Consider the following 22,945-nt stretch of genomic DNA (forward strand, 5'->3'; position numbering starts at 1 on the left):
CAGACGTAGACCCCAGCTCGGGCTCTGAGGTCTGTGGATTAGAATCTACTTTTATTTGAGCAGGCAGCACCAGAGTCAAGTGCTCGACAATACTACAAAAATATCCTTGTCCCTACAGTATCACAATATATCATGTCATTGCTCATGTATCGCCAGATTCTTGCCAATACACACCCTTATAATTTCAGACTTCCGTCAGCATACGTTGGTGTTCATCTATCTTCGCCGATGCCACTGCACAGTTGGTGAGTCTTTCAAAAAGCAGTCAGCTGCTCGTACACGTAGAGTCGCCGTGACATGTAACAACTCCCACAACACCTTCAATGCACTGACAAATGTTGCCCCCCCCCCCCCTCTCCACCAACTGGCCAGCTCCCCGCCTCCCCTCTCTCTCTCTCTCTCTCTCTTTCGCTGACCTTTAACCTTCCTGCCTTGGTATATATAGTTCTTGGGTGGCTATCGGAGTTCTCCTGGCAGCCATCATGAAGGGTACGATCTCTCTCTGCTGCTTCCTCTCCCTGCTGCTACTGCAGGCCACAGCAGGTAAGAAAAGCGTTTGAGTCAAACTTGAGACGATTGTTTTTGTTTTTAAGATGTGGATGTTCCATAAACAAAAAACGAAACTACGCTGTTATGCGTCAGCGAGACTGTATCGGCTGTCATTCATTCAGTTTATCGTTGCTCCGATTCAAAAATGAAGGTATTAAGTTGAAATTCCAGGTTGAATAATGTGTTTCTCCCCATTGGGGGGCCACTTGGTCCCCACCCTGATACCAGACTAGTTTTCGTTGAGCCTTCACCATTTAAGAATGTGTTTATAATTAAAGATTTGACTCTGGGGCGTTCTTAGCTAGCGGCTATTTTAAATTATGAAACAAGTTCGATGTCTATTCTGGACGTACGAAGTGATGTTTTAATGTCTGAAGAAGAGCTTCGGTTCAGCATCATGTGGCCTGAGATGTCAGCTGTCCTAATGTGTGGCACCAGCTGATGGAAAGTCTAACTCAGAAGAACTAGTTTTGGTTCTATGTGGTCTTTTATAAGCACTTGGAGTTAGCATGTTATGGAGCTTGTGTGAACTTTATTTTTCCTTGCAATAATGGCGACTGGTCAGTTCCAGTCAGGATTATTTAAGGGAACACCCTTGTCCCGTCACCCTTGTCCCGTCCTTGGATCTCCGTTTAGCTCCGGAGCTCTGCGCTAGGCCTCCGTATTCCCGGCTGCCGTCAGGTGTCTAAGATTGGAAGTCCGACTGAAACCCAACACTGTCCGCCGCCACAGTTCCTTCCCCTTCGTCCGCTTCACTCCCCTTCACCCCGTCGACTTCTCACCCCTCCCACCCCAAAACCCCGACTACCCTTTTTGCCGCACAGCTGCTGTCACTCTGCACTGTCACAATCACAATTTATTCCCAGCAGTTGGCCTTTTAGGGACATGCATTCTCCGGGCAGGAGGAGCTGGAACGCTGGACCGGGCCATGAGCAGCCCTTTTGCTGCCTGTGCCGCCACAGGTGTTGTGAGGATGCACCTGTCGGCATCAACTATGGCTGTAATTGGAACATTTTGGAATCATTGGCAGATATTTCAAGATTTTTAGCGTAGAATAGAAAACGAAGCAACACATCTGAAAACCTTGGGACCTGGACTGGCTTGTAAACTATTTGCATGACTGCACATAAAATTAAAAACTATAATCCAGGTACTATAAAAGGTGAAGGTTATTGGTTTCGCTATAATTTATATGCACAATTTTACCTTCCTTTTAAGACACCAAACATTCCTACTTTTGAATCAATTAGGAAATTATATTCTCTTCCAACCGCTGCTTTTACGAAAATACAAAAGAATGTTTTCATATAGATCCAGATGTGTTCGATACGATTTACATTTATAACCAGTGAGATATTTCGATACACCTGTAGATGCCAAGTATTTGGAAAATAGTTTTCCGTAAGGGATTCACTTCATGTACTTGTTTAATAAACCCCTGAATTGATCTGGATGGGGTTATGTGGTCTGTAATTGATTAATAAAACGTATAGAAAACGTGATCAGGGGTTTGTCGTGAACTAGAACATCTGTACACGGGTCGAACAGACCCGAAAGTGCAAGAGGTTTGAAGCACAGCAAACTGAGAAAATAATTTCCTTCAATGAAATTCAGGTTTTTAATCTAGCAAGTCACGTTTTCCAACAAATTTCGGCCTATAATAATCATCCGGGATATTCCTTCATCCCACAGAGAACTGTGTCCTACAGATAACGGTGTTAAGTGCCTTCAACCTTACAACTTCCTGTGATCCTCCGGTTGTCACCCCCTCAGAAGAACCACCATGTGACTGTCACTGACATAACAAGTCCACTAATAAACTGTTTGTAGCGCCTCCTAAAAACAGCCTGACCTTTACTGTACACCAACAAGTCAATCCCCTTTTTAGAACAACTCCAGATTGTGTCGTTTACAATCGTGGATTTTATAGAAAGGATCCCATGCAACCCAAATTAAACCCGTACAAGTCTTAAAATAGCAGTTGGTCGTTCCACCCCCCCTCCCGCGGCCCATCCTCTGACCCATTGTAGGGCTATTTCTGGGCTTCATCGGGAGTTCTGGCTCCACATGCTGAACCACCTGTTACCGTCCATGGTCTCTTCTGGCCACACGTGTGGAGTCAGACTCGCCACCTTCTAAAGCTTCCTGCACAAACTGTATCCAAACAATGAAGAAATAAAGCCACACCTCGGAACCCGCAGCAGGTAAAAAACCTGCTGGCCTTCAGAGTCGGGTTCGCACAATCCCCCCGTACTCAAGAGTAAATCCTGGGACAGGGGGTTCCAGTCATGCTGCCCTTATCGTGTTCGCTTTAATTCAATTTATCTCCCCCCGGATCATGATCCTGGGGTTTTACACGTCTTGGGGGTTTACCTTAAATGCACATGGAGACACACATGTCCTGGCAACGCATGTTGGTTTAGAACGAAGGCTCAAGGGATATTTATTCTACTTGTGTTACATTTGAAACCTTATGTGTGGATATTTTACAAAATACAGATCAAGAAATACTTTGAGCTGAAATATTGTGAATATGAATTGGAGATGAAACGTGAAGCTTTTTAGTTTTTATTGACGTTGTAATGAAATACCTTTTTCTAAAATAGTCTTTATGTTCTTTATGTACTCAAAGTGGTCATTATCATGTATTTGCCCGTTTAAAACATCGAAGCATGTTAAAACACATTCAAATCTAAAACAACAATTAGAATTGAAAATATAGAATGGCAGAAAATCATGCGTTTTGAGTTGAGATTTAAACTGATCAAAAATTGTTTTATTGTTTTTTTGCTTTTTGTCGTCAAAAATGAAGAAATGCTAAAAAGAAAATTTGGAAATACTTAAAAGATGTTCACACTGACAAATGTACCTATTTATGTATGAAACAAAATGTCAATTTAGTTCACTTTACTATTTATTTATTCATTTTGTTATTTTAAGGAAGTTGTGTTGGAAGGTAGATCAGTGACTATATTGTATTATCATGTACTTTTATCATGTACTAATTATATCAAATATTAATATCAGGAATTGTTTTGATTCCGTAACAATGTCACCATCATGTCTATACTTATGTTTGCTATTTAAATATGTATTTCCTACTAAAACTCAAATGGAATGTAAGTAAGTAAGTAAGTAAGTAATATTTATTTATATAGCGCTTTTCCAGACCAAGGTCACAAAGCGCTTAAACAATCAAAACAATACTCAAAAAAGTATATACTTATCGAACACTAAGACGCTTAGAGAGCTGGGATTTGCAGGAGTCCCTGATTTAGCCTTTTGGTTTCTGTAAAAACTACAAAAATCTGTGTTGTGACATCAACGCTTTCACTGTGGAGTTTACGATATCGTGAGAATCTACAGGAACATCTCTACTTGAATTTGAAACCTCCGACATTCCTGCCGGTGTCACCGAAATGTTGCCGAAAACACAACCCGTTTGTTGTGTGGCAACCGGCTCAACGAGGACACATGTGTCGTGGGTTCAACCCCCCTGGCGCCTGCACGGTTAATTTTATGCACTGATGCAAGGCCCGCCATTCAGGGGGCAACACCCGCCCCCCCACCCTACACCCCCCCTACACTCTGATCTCTGCACAGCACCTCAGACTGGGATTGACTAGATTGGGAGGCGTTAACACGTTCGCAGCAGTTATGGAACGCTCTTGAGGAGCGTGTCCGGGGACTCTCGTCTGGTACCTCTAAGGGGCCACTTTAAAAAAAGGGTCCCCGGGCCGTCTTAGGTTTCGCGACACGTGCCAAAATAATATAAATTCTGAATGTGCAATATTTGACGTCGGGCCAAGTTGTGGCCGCCGCTGACTTTGCGGAATCTTGAAGCACATGCTACTATGAGGTGACATCACTTTTTGGTAGAGTTACACTCAACCAGGAAGTCGCACTCAGATTATTTCCAGCCTTTTTATTCCGACCAGTCGCCTGGTAACTGTTTTTTTTTTTGTTTTTTTAGCTGCAGAATTGCTCATATGCCGCTTTTGTTCCGGTCGCTAACCTTTGGGCTTCTCTTGTGTCCGCACCGTGCCCGGAGCGACATTACACAGGATTATTTTTAGAACGTTGACTTGCAGGGAATCGCCAGAGATCATCTATTTCAATCTATTCAAAGTTTTACTCACTGAAATGTTTGGACTTGTTTTTGTTTTTCTTAACCCATTTTATTATCAGGATATTAAATATTTTACTCCGACTCGGGAAACACTAGAGGTTTCCCGGGGGAACAAAACTTATATTTATTTATTTTTTAAAAATACTGTACATCAATCAAACAGCATCTGAGCTCAAGTTTCACACCAGTTACGTCATCCTTTTTTTTTTTTTTGGGAGTTCAACTCAAGCAATCTGACTCATACATCACAAGCTCAGAGGAGTGAGTTCAAGGTCGCATTCATTTTTTAAAGTGTTTAATATTTGATGTCGCTCGGGGCACTACAGCACTCTCTCTGACTCCGACAGTCGCGGCTTTCATGAGAGAATAGTTTTGTTGTCGACTCGATCTAATATCTGCCGCGCTCACCTTGTGAACTTCGCCCCGAAGACACCCCGATATATATCTGAGCGGTCGTCCACAGATTCCCATCACACTTCTACGTTGTCCTTGAGCAAGACATAAATCGTCTTTTTGTGCAAAATAGAATTAAACTTACATAAATTACTAATACAACCTCATTATAGTGTCTTGACGGTTAGGTTTACACCATAAAAACCGCTGGCAGAATCCCTCCAAAAACTCTTCTGGGTCTGCCCTGAGGACTCTACCATGAACATAGAGCAAAATACATAAAAAGAGAAACAAAAGCGAAAACAAATGTCAAACTATCAGAGGTACGGCACGAATACAATAATACAAATTTAAACTTGCAGCCAAAGTAAGGTAAAAAATATCACCACAAACAGACAGTATGAGAAATGAAAAAAAAAACAGTCACAAAACCAAAATTGTTTAGGGTATAATAAAAAAAAAGATATAGTCGAACACAAAAACATGTTAAAAACATGAAAAAAGTTTATTCTTTTGGCTATTTTGAGTTTTCACTTGACCCTATCAGACCTATTTCAGTATCGTAGTGATGTTGTGTTTTCTTGTTATTCACATGTGCTCTTTAATATTCTGGACTTGAAAATAGTTTTTGCCATTAACAGTTTGTAATACTTGACTCGATACACAACTCTCTAAACCCTGCAGGCCATCAAAAAAAAACAACAAAACAACTTCCCTATTGCTCCTAAATTTAGAGCTCGCCAGCGCTGTCTGAGTCGAGACAAATCCGAGTCCACAAGAGGAGGATTTAGACGGCGATAAGTCCGTGATCCACGGGTAAATACGGAGAGGAAATAGACTGTGGGTTGTGTGTAAAAGTAGGGAAAGTCCTGCTTTATCATCCGCCGCAGCAGTGGTGTCGAGCTGAGCAGCTTATTTTTCGAGAGGTGTTTTCTAATTTGAGAGTCGAATGTGCCGGCAGCTGCCGATCGATGTTTAGAAATATGATGTAATGGTGACTATTTTTAGTTTGTGGCAAAACTCAATGAGACCCTTATTCAGTTTTTAATGGAGAATACTATAGAGAAATACTAGAAGAGATACAGATCTTGAGCATTTGACGTCTTTTTTTATAATGCAAGCGAAGCACAAAAACAAATTGATAATAGAAAAATAATATATTTAAATAAATGTATTCGAGACAAATATAGTACAATTATATTATATAATAATATAAATAATTGTAATCACAAACCTAGAAACAGGTAATACATGAACAAATAACTTTTATTGTTTGGTCTCTTTTCAGTGTAAATGGCAAATGTCTTGCTACCAAATATTCTTGCTAGAAATGATGGAACTCCTTACTTTGAATTCATATTAAGAAGTGTATTCAAAAAAACATTTCTAGGTATAATTCAAAAGTCTAAAAAGGAACCAAAGACCTTCATTGATTCGCGTGTGAGGAACTCTGAACCCAGCGGTCGCTTTCCATCGACCTGCCGCGGTTGTTTTTTCAGCCTCGTAATCAAATCATGTTTTGCTGTGGAAGAGCTAAAGAGTCACAAAGGAATTGGGATTTGATTTCTTTTTTTTTTGTCTCCGCAGATGAAGAAGAAGACGACTTCACCTCCGTCCTCAGGGACAGATCTCACATCGATGAGACGCTGCGACTGGCGGCCCAAGACAAATCAGGAGACTATGCAGGTGAGCTCAGACCGACAGATATTCATTCATATTTCTTTTTTACTTAATGAATTAATTGATTTATAGTTCATAGTTATCTTTTGGGGATTCTATTTCAACAAAGTGTGTGTGCACAGTAATTTACAATTTAACATTATTCACACCGTTTTGTAGTGCAATTTAACATCCGGCCACTAGATGGCAGCAGTCATTACATTTTCTGCAGCTAAAGGAACGATGAAAGATCCCGGCAATGACTGAGGACAAGAGGATACAGTTTTTAAAGCTGATGTTTGGACATATTTTGGTTAAAAAACAAAATGAAAACAGTTACGACTTCGTCAAGAGTCATGTGGTCTTTAAATTCTGAGAGTCAAGTACTTGACAATACTACAATATATATACTTGTTACTACAGTATTATACTTATTAACATTCGGCCACTAGATGGCAGCAGTCATTACATTTTCAGCAGCTAAAGGAACGATGAAAGATCCCGACAATGACTGAGGACAAGAGGATACAGTTTTTAAAGCTGATGTTTGGACATATTTTGGTTTCAAAACAAAATGAAAACAGTTACGACTTCGTCAAGAGTCATGTGGTCTTTAAATTCTGAGAGTCAAGTACTCGACAATACTACAATATATATACTTGTTACTACAGTATTATACTTATTAACATTCGGCCACTAGATGGCAGTAGTCATTACATTTTTGGTAGCTAAAGGAATGATGAAAGATCCCGGCAATGACTGAGGACGAGAGGATACAGTTTTTAAAGCTGATGTTTGGACAACTTTTGGTTTTAAAACAAAATGAAAACAGTTACGACTTCGTCAAGTGTCATGTGGTCTTTAAATTCTGAGAGTCAAGTACTCGACAATACTACAATATATATACTTGTTACTACAGTATTATACTTATTAACATTCGGCCACTAGATGGCAGCAGTCATTACATTTTCGGCAGCTAAAGGAACGTTTAAAGATCCCGGCAATGACTGAGGACAAGAGGATACAGTTTTTAAAGCTGATATTTGGACATATTTTGGCTTCAAAACAAAATGAAAACAGTTACGACTTCGTCAAGAGTCATGTGGTCTTTAAATTCTGAGAGTCAACACTACAAATATATCCTTTTTACTACAGTATTATACTTATTATTGACCCTGTATTGCGATACGTCGGATTCTTGCCAATAGTATTAAACACGTGACTGTCCTGCAGCGGCGCTCCAGAGGTTACGGAAGATCTACCACTCGTCCATCAAACCCATGGAACAGGCCTACAAGTACAACGAGCTGAGGCAGCACGAGATCTCAGGTGAGCCGCGGCGTTGCCTCCGTCGTCCTCGTGTTTTTTCGCTTCAGGACGCGTTTGACGTTGAACCACCTCACGAGAAAGTCTTAAGACTCACCGTTATATGAAGTCGTCACCATGTAACCCTCCCTCTCCACCCCCCCCCCCCCCTCCACGCTAACAGCCTACCCTGGACGAACCCTGGGGGAGTCGAACGCAGGTGGGTGGGTGTTGCCCGTGCATGGCACTGTCTTAAAAGTGCTCGGCCCCCCTGTCCCGGCAAACCCCCCCCCCCTCTTGTGTACATTGGTTCTTCATATACCTGTGAGTCACTTAGCGCCGCTCTCTCTGTGGGCTGATGTGAGGAGTCTAAAAGCGTCGGACCGGAGAGAGACCTCGCAGCAGGACCACGAGTCTGATCGTTGTGGGGCTCGCATGCGCAGGGTCTAGCTTTTCGGCGGGTGAAGAGGAAATGTGTGTTTTTTGTTCGCTTGGAGGGGCTGCGAGGAGGTCGAGGGGGACAAATGGCAGTTGGATTTGATTGACACGTCACTGTCCGACCATATGGGATGAGATCAGTTATTCAACAGAGTTTTTTCAAGAGGCTGTAAGTTCCACGAGTGACTAAAATGTTGAATTACAGTGTTTGATTTTTTTTTTTTATTGAATAAAATCGTTTTTTGGTCAATATTTCTTCTTTTTTTTAAACTCTTACTTATTCAGTTTTGTATGACATTTATTCACAAATGATTTAATTTGGTGTCTTTTGTGTCTTTTTTATTAAAACATTTAAAAATAAACTTTTTTCGGGTCAATAGTTCCTCTTAAGAACCAGTTCCCTCTGTGCTGCTCTCTGGCTGAAGATGTTTTTTGATTGTCTTCTTGGATCCGTAGAAATCCAACAGAATCACAAATGAAGGTTTACAACGAATGAGACTTTGTTCGTTTTCTTTGACCCACAGATGGAGAAATTACCTCGAAGCCCATGGTTCTCTTCCTGGGACCCTGGAGCGTAGGGAAGTCCTCCATGATCAACTACCTCCTGGGGATGACCGACAGCCCTTATCAGCTCTACACAGGTTCGCTCTTCTTCTCCATGATTTGAAGACACTAAATCTTCTACTGGATAATACACGCGCTTTTCTTTATTATTTACTTGTAATAAAAAATGTATCCAACATCGACCCCTGAGGTACTCCACATCAGATTGAACTGACTCGTGTGCGCCCCTCCAGGAGCCGAGCCCACCACCTCCGAGTTCACCGTGATCACGCACGGCGAGAAGATCCGCTCGGTGGAGGGCATCGTCATGGCCGCCGACAGCTCGCGCTCCTTCTCGCCGCTGGAGAAGTTCGGACAGAACTTCCTGGAGAAGCTGATCGGCATCGAGATGCCGCACAAGCTGCTGGAGCGCGTGACCTTCGTGGACACGCCGGGAATCATCGAGAACAGGAAGCAGCAGGAGAGAGGTGAGGCGACCTTTGACCCGTCGACGGTGCAAAGAGCTACAACGTGGGAAAATAAGTTCATGAAAAAAATTGTAAACGGTTAAAAAAAAAACCACTGAATTAAACAAAATATAGATAATAAATGAGTTTTAAAGACAATTCATATGAGAAGTACGAAGATGAAAAAAAATGTGTTGTATCAACAAAAAATATAAAAGAAAATGTATAATATAATAATCCAGAAGAAAAAAAAAGAGATAAAATGTTTCCAAAATGACGTAAGAATGAAGAAAAAGAAAAAGTTAAATCACAGAAGAATAACAAAAATAGATCATAACGGATAATAAATACATTACTTCTGATGAGTTTTTCCAAAAAATACAAAATGTGGAAAAAAATATTTTAATAAAAATCCAGAAAAAATATGTTTAATCACAAAAAAGAGATCAAATTAAATATGAATGAAGAAAAAAGAATAGTTGTTCCCTTCAGAGGATGTTGTTAAATTAATACACATTTAAAATTAAATTAAAAATCAGGTATTAAAACAAAATATGTGAAAAAGATAAGTATTTTGGCCAAAAATAGTAATTTTATTTATTATACCTGTGAATTTTTAAGGACATTTTAATACTTTGGATGTCATTACACGTGTATTTTTTTTATTTGTTTTTTAAGCGTTGAACTATTGTTTTTTAAATATAAATATTCATTGTTTGTTGTCTTTGAAAATGAAGTCCTATCAACTGTTTTATGTTTGTTTACTATGAACAAACATAGACTGAACGTCTGGATGATTAAATATCAAACTTATATAATATTGTTCATACTTGTCGCTCGTCAGGATATCCGTTCAACGACGTGTGCCAGTGGTTCATCGACCGGGCCGACCTGATCTTCGTGGTCTTCGACCCCACCAAGCTGGACGTGGGCCTGGAGCTGGAGATGCTCTTCCGACAGCTGAAGGGCCGCGAGTCCCAGATCCGCATCATCCTGAACAAGGCCGACAACCTGGCCACCCAGGACCTGATGAGGGTCTACGGCGCCCTCTTCTGGAGCCTGGCGCCGCTCATCAACGTGACCGAGCCGCCCCGCGTCTACGTCAGCTCCTTCTGGCCGTACGACTACGCGCCCGACACCAGCCGGGAGCTCTTCAAGCGCGAGGAGATCTCCCTCCTGGAGGACCTGAACCAGGTGATCGAGAACCGCATGGAGAACAAGATCGCCTTCATCCGCCAGCACGGGATCCGCGTGCGCATCCACGGCCTGCTGGTGGACCGCTACGTCCAGACCTTCAAGGAGAAGATGAGCTTCTTCAGCGACCCCGAGCTGGTCTTCCAGGAGATCGTGGACGACCCGGACAAGTTCTACATCTTCAAGTCCATCCTGGCCAAGACCAACGTCAGCAAGTTCGACCTGCCCAACCGCGACGCCTACCGCGACTTCTTCGGCGTCAACCCCATCGCCAACTTCAAGCCGCTGGCGTCGCAGTGCTCGTACATCGGCGGCTGCCTGCTGGACAAGATTGAGAAGGCCATCACCACCGAGCTGCCGGCGCTCCTCGGCAGCATAAACTCCGGCAAGCAGCCGGGGCTGTCCTCGTGCGAGGTCACCGGCTGCGGAGAGAAACCCAAGAACCGCTACAGAAAGAACTGAGGATCACGACGAGTTGAAAGTGAGGAGAAGGAAAGTTAGTGTTTTTGGTTGTTTTTTTTTTTTTTTATCCTCAGGAGAATTTTGGGGAGTTGAAGGACCGTAGAGTGAGAGGGAGGAACAAGAAGGGCCATGCTTGGGTGCGGCAGCTTAAGGATGTCCGACGCCTCCTCCTCCCCTCGCAAGGGATCGTCCAGGAGTCGTTGGAAAATCTAACACCAGCTCCCTTGTATGTGAATAAAGCAGGAACGTTGAAAAAAAAAAAAACCCTCCGCCACTTTCTGTTGTGTCGTCGGAATTTAACAACCTTGCATGTGCGACCGTTGACGTGTCGAGGAACCCCAAACCTTCTAATATCGTTTGTGTAGATGCTCCCCCCCCCCACCCCTGGAGGTGTCGCAGAGGTCAGAGGTTAAACAGATGTTTCACAATTTCTTCTGCAGGTTAGAAAGATGTTTTTTTTTTAACACAATTATTTATTTGTTAGATTTGGTGTGTGTGTGTGTGTGTATCGTGCACTGTTGCAGTGCATTATGGGACAAGTGCTTCTGATAACGAATACTATAGGGAGATATTTATAATTATATCCCGGGTCTGTCCCGGGGCCTCCTCCCACTTTAACTCCATAAAACAGTTTGATTGGACGTATGATAAGTACAGCCAGGAGTCCTGAGTTGACCTCTGACCTCTGCAAGGGAACAGACTCGACCCCCGAGTCGTCGTTCTCGTGACATCCTACCTCAGTTTGTTACCGAAAGCCTCTTTAACTCCCTTCCGTTGACGAAAACATCACGACCACCGTCACGTGACTTGTGAGTCAGCGTTAGAGGGTTTTGTGTTGTTCCACATGTCGACCCCCGACTTTCAGAAAGGTAGGTATGACGACCCCCCCCCCCCCCAGACCCCCCCTGCCCCGCCCCAACCCTGTACTCCATCCATCCATGAAACACTAAATAAGCTTAACTTCGTTCCTTTCTTGTGTGTTCACGTGATGTTTAGTATGTTTACACCGCAGTTTCACAACAGGCCACTAGAGAGTGCTGTGTAAATGTGTTTAGACTAACACTCACGCAACAGTTATTTTGCTGTTTGTAGTTTCTTCTAAAAAAAATAAAACATCATTTTACTGGTGGAATGGATGTGTTTGCAATGGTTTTGTGTAGATCTTTGTCCATTTGTGTTTAGTTAATTTAATGTTAGGCCCCATTTGGAAGCTTGATCGTCAAGAATAAATATATTTTTGATTGTCCTTTTGTTTTTTAATTCATTTTGATTTGTTTTTATAGTTTTTCAATATGCATATGAATTTACGTTTTGTTAAAAATACAAAGTCAATTATATAAAAATATTTTAGAAATAAATCATTCATAGATAATAGTTGAAACATTGCAACATAAAAGTCATTAGCATTAGCTGAGTGCTAATGCTAATTTGTGTACAAAAAAATACTAATTTTCCATTTAAAAATAATAATAAACAAGCGACAAAAACAATAACAAACAAATGCTTAATAGCTAAGGCTAATTATCCAACTTCTTTTCAACCATCATCATTTATTAGTTAATCATTTTAGTTAAAGTTATAAATAAATATTAAAATCTATGTTTATTTTGTTGGAAACTTTAAAAAAGAATCCAAACTAAATACTCCTATTGCTTTATTGAGACTTTTTCCACTTAAGACATATTCATTTATTCCAAGGTATCTAATTATAGTTTATTTTCCCCATAGATTTTATTTACGCGTTGAACTGACAATTTTGGTAAATTAAAGCGGAAGTGGAAGAGCATGTATACCAAAATAAAACACTGCCGCGTTTCAATTATCGCGACATTACATTGACAATAATAACGCAATATATGTTTGTATAACATATAAACGAATAAAAACAAGCAAACAAATACATTTAAAATAAATAAAACACATATACATTATTTATGATGCGTAACATTGAATATTATTTGTTAAATATTTTCTAAGGTTTTAATTTGATACATAATTTGACAAACGTCTTCAGTATTCACTTATTAAAAATAATGTTTGTGTCTTTTTCTATTTCAAATTCGTCCAACGCGAAACAAAACGGATTTTATTTTGAAACGAACCAATCGGAAAAAGCTCACTATCTCACCCGCGGTCCCTTGACGGACACACTTCTTACACACGAAACGCACACACTCGCCACACAGACGCTCGTCGGGGACCGAAGGCTGCTGGAGTCCAGAAGGATGCTGACGTCCTCCCTCTGCTCACAGACGCTCCCGGTTCCGTCTGGACCCGCTCGTCCTCCACCGGATGCGTCGACCATCCATGGCGGGATTTCCCGGGCGATCCTTTGCAGCTTCTGGGTGTCACTGACGGGGTGAGACGAGGCGTCTGGACGGGACGGGGTTTTTTTTTTTTGGAAATGGCTGGAGACGGACCTGACTAGCTGGGAACATGTTGCAAGCAAAGTTCTAAAAGCCCAAATGGGTTCCTCACGAGACTTCTGATGGATCCCAAAACGATACGGTGCGTGTATCGACACCTCGACTAATCGATTAATCGATAATATGATGGAGGAACATGTGAGAGACGATTTTAAATCCTGCTTTTTAATTTAACAAAAAAAAAAAAAAAAAGGGCTTTTATTTTAATGTTGCGTCTTAAAGCGACAGTTGCTTCAACTTGTAAACCTGCAGGGGCCACAAGTAGACCAGTGTCTTCTAGTGACAGGAGGTGACGTCATCAGGTTTGAAATGTTTATGCAGCAAACCACCTGCGTTGGCGCCGACTGACAGATCTTGGATTTTCTTTCTGAGAGTTTTCCCGGAGCGTAATGTCGTCGCCGCAACACCAGAAGCTGCTGCCCCACAACACCGAGGTGAGCTGCGACTCCGAGGGGGGCGCCTCGGTCAAGATCGCCCGACACAAGGACAGAGGAGGAGGAGGAGGAGGAGGGCCGCTGGGGGCCATCGGAGGAGGCTTCATCGGCGGCTCCAAGCACTGCAAGTACAGCATCTCCTCCAGCTGTAGCTCGGGGGAGTCCGGGGTCAGGAGGCAGGTCAGGAGCTTCCGGAAGAAGAAGAGGAAGATGCCGCAGCTGTTCGAGCGGTCGGCCGGTCACTTCTGGGACCCCAAGTTCGACTCGTCCATCCTGGAAGAGGCCTGCCGGGAGCGGTGCTTCCCCCAGACCCGCCAGCGGTTTCGCTACGTCCTGTTTTACCTGGCGAGCGCCGGGCTCCTCTGGGGGGTGTACTTCGCCGCCAACCCTCTCCGCTGCAACGGAGGCGTCTTTTTGATTCCCACCGCCCTCTTCCTCCTCTTCTGCCTCCTTCTGTTTCTCCTCACCTTCACCAAGTTCTACTCCCGCTGCTACAACCAGGCGTCTCTGCTCCTCATCTTCGTCACCTTCGCCGCCACGCTGGCCCCTCAGGTCCAGACCTCGGGCTTCAGGGAGAAGGACGTTTCCCTCGACGTGGACGACTTCAGCGGGATGGAGCCGGTTTACAATGTGACGTATGAACGTCTAGTTGAGGTTGACGCTTGCCCCCCGTGCGTCTCCCCCGTCGGGACCTTCTCGCTGTGCATCGAGGTTCTTCTGTTGCTCTACAGCGTCCTTCACGTTCGCCTGTATGCTTCCGTCCTCCTTGGGTTCCTCTACTCGGTCCTGTTCGAGGCCCTGGGCTGGTTGAGCCTGGAGAAAGTGGGCGACAGTTGGAGCGTAGACCCTGAAACGGACTGGAGTACCCTAAGCTGGATGGGTCCCGCCAAAGCTCTCCTTCACCTCTGTGCCCACGCCATCGGAATCCACCTGTTCATCATGTCGGAGGTGCGGTCCCGAAGCACGTTCCTCAAGGTGGGTCAGGCCATAATGCACGGCAAAGACCTGGAGGTGGAGAAGGCTTTGAAGGAGCGGATGATTCACTCCGTCATGCCCCGGCTCGTCGCGGATGAACTGATGAAGCAAGGGGACGAGGAGCTCGGCGACAGCTCGGACAAGAGGTACTCCACGGGAGGCGCCGCCGCCGTCATCGCCAGCCCGAAAGGACACAAGCGCAAAAAGACCTCCATCCCGAGGGGGCAGATCATCTTCAGACCCTTCAACATGAAAAGGATGGAGCCCGTCAGCATCCTCTTCGCCGACATCGTGGGCTTCACCAAAATGTCCGCCAACAAATCGGCGCACGCGCTGGTCGGGCTCTTGAACGACCTTTTCGGACGCTTCGATCACCTGTGCGAGCTGACCGGCTGCGAGAAGATCAGCACGCTGGGCGACTGCTACTACTGCGTGGCGGGCTGCCCCGAACCGAGACCGGATCACGCCTACTGCTGCGTGGAGATGGGCCTGGGCATGATCCAGGCCATCGAGCAGTTCCGCCAGGAGAAGCGGGAGATGGTGAACATGCGGGTGGGCGTCCACACCGGCACCGTGCTGTGCGGCATCCTCGGCATGAAGCGCTTCAAGTTCGACGTCTGGTCCAACGACGTCAACCTGGCCAACCTCATGGAGCAGCTGGGCGTGGCGGGGAAGGTGCACCTGTCGCAGGCCACCGCCGACTTCCTGGACGAGCGCTACCAGCACGAGGACGCGCAGGTGCTGGAGAGGATCGGGCCGAGCGTGGTGGCGGAGCAGCTGAGAGGTAAGCGCCCGGTTTAAGACCCGTCCTTTCATTCTTCCCACGCTTGGTGTTCGGCTCTATCTTGAGCTCCGGCTCTCAAGAGTGGTGAGCAATCCATTGTTTGGGATCTGGTCCCAGCTGACTCCGCGTTACGCAACTGTAGAAAAGAGACTCGTCCTCACATAATTGAGCGACTCAATTAGGGTCATGTGAACGTTCCGTTACGTAAGACACTAACTGGCGGACCTTGTGTTTGTCGCAGGACTTCACAGGGAGGTCGAGTCGGTCCATAACATTTGTCGACCCACAAAAAAAAAAGAAAGATTTCTGACTGTTAGAAATAAAAATCTTCATGCACTTTAAGACAAAACGGGTAGTTGTAGTTGAGTCGTGTACTAGGCTTGTTAAATTTAGCCAGTGATGGGTCGTGATGTTTGCAGATGATACAGTGATTTCCTTTTGAATTCTTTGGATTTAGTGCCAGCTTGAGGAGACAATCTGTGCAGAAGATTGTTGGGCTTTTCTGTCAATTGAGGACTTGTGTGTTTGTTGGGCGTCTTGTCTAGATGTTCCCTTTGATATCTAGGTACCTTTCCAGAGTTTTCAACACCCACATACCTGATCGATGGTTCAGAACGGTTACATTTTCTGATTTATTTTAGGAGTTTAGAGTTTACGCTGACAAAGGTTGTGGGTTTAAATCCAGCTTGATCTTAGTTTAGATGAGTTTTTCTATTAAGTGCTAACTCCAAATTGTTGTTTATCTATTCATAATGGATTGTTGACTAGGGCACACATGTCAAACTTAAGTTTTAGTGGCCAAATTTGAGTCGATACAGATAGTTGTTCGCGTTTATTTAATAAAGATTCTAGTGTTCAAGATAAGAAACGGCGATGGTCGGAAAACGCACAATAGCTATGCTACGATTAGTATCCAAGAATAAACTACGCATTATAATCGCAATTATTTTTATATTTACTCTCAAAGAAGTGCTGGTAACGAAAGGTAAACGTTAAAACTAGTTCGGCCCCTGACTGTAAGGAAATGGATCCATTGTCATCATAGGTTTTAAACCCCTCCGTCTCAACCTATGTAGCTGGGATTAGCTCCATCCCTACTGGGTGTTGCTATAGGACAAGGTGCTGGATTTGTCATTGCAGTTTAAGTTTTAGGGGTAACATGGTGGAATAGCGATGAGCAAGAGTCAGCGAGTCGGGCCATAAACATGGTCTTACGCTTGGCGCCGTAGCCCCCTTAGACGGGCAACAAACACCAATGCTAATGGAAACGTCCGGTCTAGCTCCGGTTATGTTGTCTCCCCGACGCCCTCGTTTATCAATCTCCTTACAAAGTGAATCATCGCTCGCCGTTCAATCAGATTTTTCCCTCCAGACGCCATTGATACTCGTCGCTCTCTTGGCCTCGCGGTGAACCTTGAAAATTGCTTTACAAATGAGCCCATTTTATCTCCTTTTTCTACAAAGGATTCTACAAAAAAAACTGGCTCGCAGCCTTATCATCCCTCGGCTGTGTTGTCGTTCCTCCGTGTTCCGCTTTGAACTGCTTTGACTGCCGCTTTGGTCGGATGTGTTTATGCTAATGGCCGCCGTGTTGACTCCCGAGCTATTTCCATCGTCTTCGTTGAAGTCGAGTCGTTCGACTGAAACCTATCAGTTTTTTTTTTCTTCTGTTAAATATTCATCTTCGCTCCATCTTTGTCAATGAACGCCGCCGTGTCCACGGAGACGACACGATCGCATTTGTGAACATGAAAGTTTGGATTTAAAAGTAGGCATGAATAATTTGTGTGACTCGGAGAATGAAAGTCTATTTTTCAAGTCGGCGGGGGGGGATTAAAGGTCCAAATTCCTGGTCACGTCTGGAGTTAATGAGTGACTTCCAACTACCTTCCTGTCCTGAGGGTAAACGCCACCACCTGCCTTCTTCCCCTCGTCACGTATTCAAGCCTTGACTTCTGATTTATCCTTACTGTTGCTTTTGTGTCCGACGGCTGTCTGGGGAGAAGTTGTTCTTCAGCTCCGAAGCTCTGGTCTCTTCGTTTTTGTGTGAAGCACCGGTGGGAGACGACGTGTCCGGACTTTAGATTTCTGACCTGGATATGAAAATGTTTAATCTCTGGTTCGAAAAACGAATCAAACTTGGATTGATGGATCCGCTGTGGGAACCTGGTTATAAGACTTTAACATCAGTGACGGTACAATTTCGGTCCCCCCTACAATATCGGTCCCCCCACTTCCTAGGTGATGGCATCAGACATGCGAACGTCTCTTAAAAATAATTTTTATGGGTTAAAGAAACGTCAACAGAACGTTTACATGATACTTTTTACCACACAAAACATTTATATTGACAAAAAGGCGATCTTCGTGTCAAAGTCACATGTATCGTCAGATCAGGAGATGAAAGAACGGAAAGTGAATATGTTGACGAAGATCGTCTTTTTGTCAATATAAATGTTTTATGTGTGGTAAAAAGTATCATGTAAACGTTCTGTTGATGTTTCTTTAGCCCATAAAAAATATTTTTAAAGAGACATTTGTCTCACTTTCTACGTGTGATGTCATCACGTAGAAAGTGGGGGGACCGATATTGTAGGGGGGACCGAAATTGTACGTATAACAGCTCAACATCGGCTTCATTTGCATTTTGGTTATTGAGCAAACTTTCACAACCAGTACATCTAAATATCTTCAAGAGAGTCTAAGAAGTATGTGAGGGTAGCGAAGGTTAGGGCAGTTATAAGGTAGTAGTTCAAGAGGGATCTAACCTGTTTTTCCCCCCAATTATTTGTACAAGTTTTTGTTAGTTGTTTAAGTAAATACTAAACTAAAAGTATTTTTTAAGTCATCATGATTATCTTTTATCAACAACAACTGTTGACTTTTGATCAATGAAACTTTTTTCTTTGTCCTGTAAATGTTATTGTTAATACTTGATTTTAATTTGACTAAATAACCTCATGAGTTGGAGGGAACCTATAAAAAAAAGTAATCCCTAAAAAGTATCTTGACCTCATTATAACCACAGAATGGTTTGAGGTCTGTTTTCTGTGTTTGTTTCCTTTAATTTAGTTTTATTCTTTCGTTTTTAGTTGAATAATCTTTTGCTTTTGAATGCACCGTAGCCATCTGTAGGTCATTGAACGCACCATACTTTCAGGTTTATTAATCTAATGTATCATCCTTTGTACACACAGTATTTATTATAGAAATAAAAGTAGAAAAATAAAGAAATGAATACAATTGAAATATCAAATGAAGCCTTGGTTTTATTTGTCAACTATATTGCATTATATATTTAATTATACTAGTACATACATGAGAAGTATTTCAATTGTTGTCCTCGCGATATAAAGTTTTGTTGACGTCAATACACTGTTCCGTATATTTATAGCAACATGTTCGAAAAAGTCAGTCCATATCAAAATACCCAGAGTGCCGTAGTTCGTAAATATGGATCGTTTGAAAATAGCGAGATCCAGTGGTAAAGACTGTCCTTTAAATGGCTATTGTGAAATAAATACACACATAAATGTGTATATATATATTATCAAAATACGTTTTTTTTGTTGTACTTAAAAAAGGAAATGACCTAAAACTATTTTCCCAAATGGTCTATTTACTCGTCTTGTTATACCTCATAGTGTTTTCCACCATCAACCAAATAACAATCTAATCTAATCCTAAATTCATATTCTTTTTGTCGATAAAAGCAAAATGTACTCTTACCTTAAAAGAGAGTAGTTCATTAGTACTTCTTCTTCTTTTCTATAGTGATAGAACAGTCTTCCTGGATGATGATGTTTGCTGATGATATAGTGATTTGTCTTAAGAGTTATCAGGGAAGGAGAAGAGACGATATTTGGAGTCAATCTCAAGTATTTTAGAGACATCAAGAGAGGTAAAGAAGAGAGTGCAGATAGGGTGGAACGGACTGAAAAGACACAGAAGAAAGTTAGAGATAGAGATGTCAGGAAACTGAAGAAGACAACAAAGGGTTAAAGAGTTATTATCTGTGGTGAAGTCAATTCAATAAACGTACTCAAAACTTTCCCGTCGAAGATGGGTTGCTATGGCAACCAATGAGGGGGGGACACGAAATTAAATCCTGGTCCAGAGGGACCGGACTTTCTAATTCTATATCGTGAGAACGGGTTGGACCGAACATGTGTTTCCGGTGATCTTGAAGAAATCATACCGTGAGTCATAAAAAAAAAAACCTGAATGACCTAATCCTTAAAAACACGTCCAAACCGCCTGTTTTTCGCAGCTTTTTTGAATCCATTCAAGCATCAAACGACGAGGACAAACATTTGATTTACTAATGGAGAAAAACAGCCTCACGAGGAGCCGCTCGAGGCCAGACTTGTTGCGCCGTCTCATTTGGAAATTGAGGCTATATTTGGCTTCCTCTCCCAGGAAGGCATCTGTGGCTGCTTTGTACGAACGTCCGGAGAAGACGAGGGTCACCGAGCAGCCGGCGTGTTTACCTCATGCCCCGATAATTCTCCGCTATTCCTGTAAATCTTGGGTGACGTCGGGACATTCTGCGAGCCAGATAAAAATGTTCCAGGCTCTTGCTGGGAATATTGGAAAAAGGTGTCTGGATGGTGGTTATCTGGTGTCCTCGGGCGACGCTCGCCCTTTTTTTTTTGAGTCGCAAACCAAACCAGATGAAATGACAAATGCATTTGATTTAGTTATTGGTTGCATGGAAATAGATTGGAGGAAAAAAACTGGTGCTACTTTTTTTTTTCCCTGTAATCAGATTTACAGTCGATGGATTTAAGAGTCGTTATCTTGTAGAAGCTTTAACATAAATCAACAACATTGAAAACAGAAAACTTTTATTGCCGGTTTGGTTTTTTTAATGGTGGCAGTGCAGAGTAAAATAATATAAATGAATTAGAGATGAATACAAATAAAAATACAATACATTAAAATAAAATAATAGACATTCACATAAATAATTAATAGTGAATACAAATAAAACATCACCTTTAATTGAATAATGTAGTTGATCCCCATGGTCCTCATACAGATAAGTTTATTTTTATTCCCCACCAAAAAAAACATATATTTTTTAATCCAATTTAATGATATTGTTTTCAAAAAAAAAATAAAATGATACATTAGATATGTAATCAGGACGTGTCTCATACAGTCAGCAATAAAATCTGTCGGCGGATTTTACAGTACGACTGTCAAAATTACAGCAATAAAAAAAGAAAATCTACTGTTCTATGCACTATATACTTTTTTATAAATTCAAAATAATAATAAAAAAAAAAGATACAAGCCCCTATTATTAGTAATTAGTAGCAAACTTATTATAAAAAAACTGTGTGAACTTAAATTGCAAAAATAAGTGTCAGCCAGTTTGAGTCTCCCTTTTTTTATTTTATTTTTTTTAACTCATTTTTAAACAAGTGAAAACTGAGTTTTTGTTTTTAATTTAAATTTAAACAAAGTAAGTACTTATTAAATTATCTTCGCTACTAAATTAATAATTTTTTGGTTTGTTTTAGCATTAACTTACTTTCAACTGTTGCTAAATATTTGTCCAAAAAATTAAAATAGAAATGATATCTGAAGAGCTACTAAAGTATTGTTGAAATGTGAACTAAAAAGCAAACACATGGGGTGTAACGAACCCCCCAAAAAAGTTAAAAAAAAGTGATGATAATTCGGCCATCTTAGTTGTTAAACCTGGCTAACAGTCTGAGCAACTCTCGCCTAGTTTTTCCATGAAACGGGAAGAGCAGGGCAGTTTTATCTATCGCATGTCTACATCTAAGTGACCCTCAAGACCCATAAATCAGGCAGAAAAGTTCCGCTACAGGTTTTCTAGCCTGGTTCGGTCTGGTAGTCAGAATCAATCGAGGCCAGAGCCGAGCTGGAAATAGAACCGAGAGATCATTTGTATTCCGATCCACGCTGCTAATTAATACCCACTCTTGACGTACCTTAAGCCTTCAGAATTGATTAGCCACGTTCGGATTGATTCGAGCACCGAGCAGAACCTGCAAATAGTTCTGCTGATAAATGTGTCGCCTCACTCCGGAACCTATTAGCTCACACTCCCCGCACACTGTATTAGTAATGGAGGGATTCATCTGTCCTGGCGGGACAGACTCCAGCCTTTCTCCCTGCCGGGTTCTCTAAAAATGTTATTCCATAGGGATTTTTTTTTTTTTGGTCTGTCGGTACCGGGAACAGTAACCGCTCCAGGCCAACGGTTGAAGCTATACCTGCGACCTTGACGGATACAAACGAGGCCGGGGTTTTGAGGTTAAGTATAAAAACGAGTCGGGAGGAACGGAAGGCGGGCGAGCGGTCGGAACAAAGAATGTAGATTAAGTGGATGTTGCGGTTCAGGATTAGTGTGTTCGGTCCATTTGGCTGAGCACGGCGCCGTTAATCTGCTGTACTGGTACAAGTCGGCATCGTCCTGGATGCAGGGAAAAGACGGGGATTATAATTATAAACAAATATTGGATCTCTTGAAGGCCGTGTTTGCCAACTTTTTAATGCTTGACTGATGGTTGTAGTCAAGAAAATTATGTGTTCATTAGGTTTAGATGTTGAAATCCAGATTAACCACGACAACCAGATTAACAAGTAGTCACACTTTTTGAAAAAGTGTCAGTTCAGTCAGTAGATCATCAAACACAGAAGGAAAAGAAGATCTTTTCAAAGCTTAGGAGCAACAGTCTGGAAGGATTTCTCTCCTCTGGTCCTGAACCGTGTTCAGGAACTATCAGTAGATTCTGATCCACAGACCTCAGAGCCCGAGCTGGGGTGTAAGGCTGGATCAGATCACTGATGGAAGGTCTGACCATGAATAGATCTGAAAGTAAGAACCAGAATTAAAAAAAAATGATCCTGAAAGATGCAGCCAATGCAGAGTTTAAAAGGATCGTGGAAATGTGAGTTCTTCTACTAGAGCAGCTCAGAATTCTCGCTGAAAAGAAGAGACTAAAACTCATGGACTATAAGATCCAGATCGTGTTGTGACACCCTTTTCCCGAGTTCAGAGATTTTCCTCAGTTGAAGGAAACGTTTTTTTGCAGTGTTGTACTAGAGACACGTCTTTTTTTCAAATAAAACACCCAGGTTTCTCAGGCTCAGTTTGACAGACTGGCCAGAAGTCCCCGAAGTAATACAAATGAATCCATCATCACAAA

The 22,945-nt window shown here is 42.4% G+C and overlaps 2 protein-coding genes across 2 annotated transcripts in view; both read left to right on the forward strand.

Annotated features, from left to right (window-relative positions):
* The first annotated feature begins 187 nt into the window (after positions 1-187).
* On the forward strand, positions 188-11,403 carry srlb (sarcalumenin b). The gene is made up of 8 exons (XM_087808422.1): positions 188-245; positions 446-543; positions 6,659-6,757; positions 7,964-8,059; positions 8,220-8,255; positions 8,998-9,114; positions 9,271-9,504; positions 10,328-11,403. Exons 1-8 carry the CDS (start codon positions 229-231, stop codon positions 11,137-11,139), a joined length of 1,509 nt encoding a protein of 502 aa, XP_087664548.1. The 5' UTR covers positions 188-228; the 3' UTR covers positions 11,140-11,403.
* A 1,962-nt stretch (positions 11,404-13,365) lies between these two features.
* Positions 13,366-22,945, forward strand: part of adcy9b (adenylate cyclase 9b) — a 50,405-nt gene continuing 40,825 nt past the window's right edge. The window contains exon 1 of the mRNA XM_087808417.1: positions 13,366-15,758. Within this exon, the coding sequence (XP_087664543.1) occupies positions 13,955-15,758 (1,804 nt within the window). The 5' untranslated portion in view covers positions 13,366-13,954. The remainder of the gene's footprint in view (positions 15,759-22,945) is intronic.

The sequence above is a fragment of the Callionymus lyra genome, chromosome 15 (assembly GCF_982586985.1).
Source record: "Callionymus lyra chromosome 15, fCalLyr1.hap1.1, whole genome shotgun sequence".
Lineage (NCBI taxonomy): Eukaryota > Metazoa > Chordata > Actinopteri > Syngnathiformes > Callionymidae > Callionymus > Callionymus lyra.

Excerpts from the sequence above, each read along its gene's own strand:
- srlb (XM_087808422.1), top strand. Across the intron at positions 8,060-8,219 it reads GAGGCAGCACGAGATCTCAG|CCTACCCTGGACGAACCCTG; the intron begins GTGAGCCGCGGC and ends CCACGCTAACAG. Across the intron at positions 8,256-8,997 it reads CCTGGGGGAGTCGAACGCAG|ATGGAGAAATTACCTCGAAG; the intron begins GTGGGTGGGTGT and ends TTTGACCCACAG.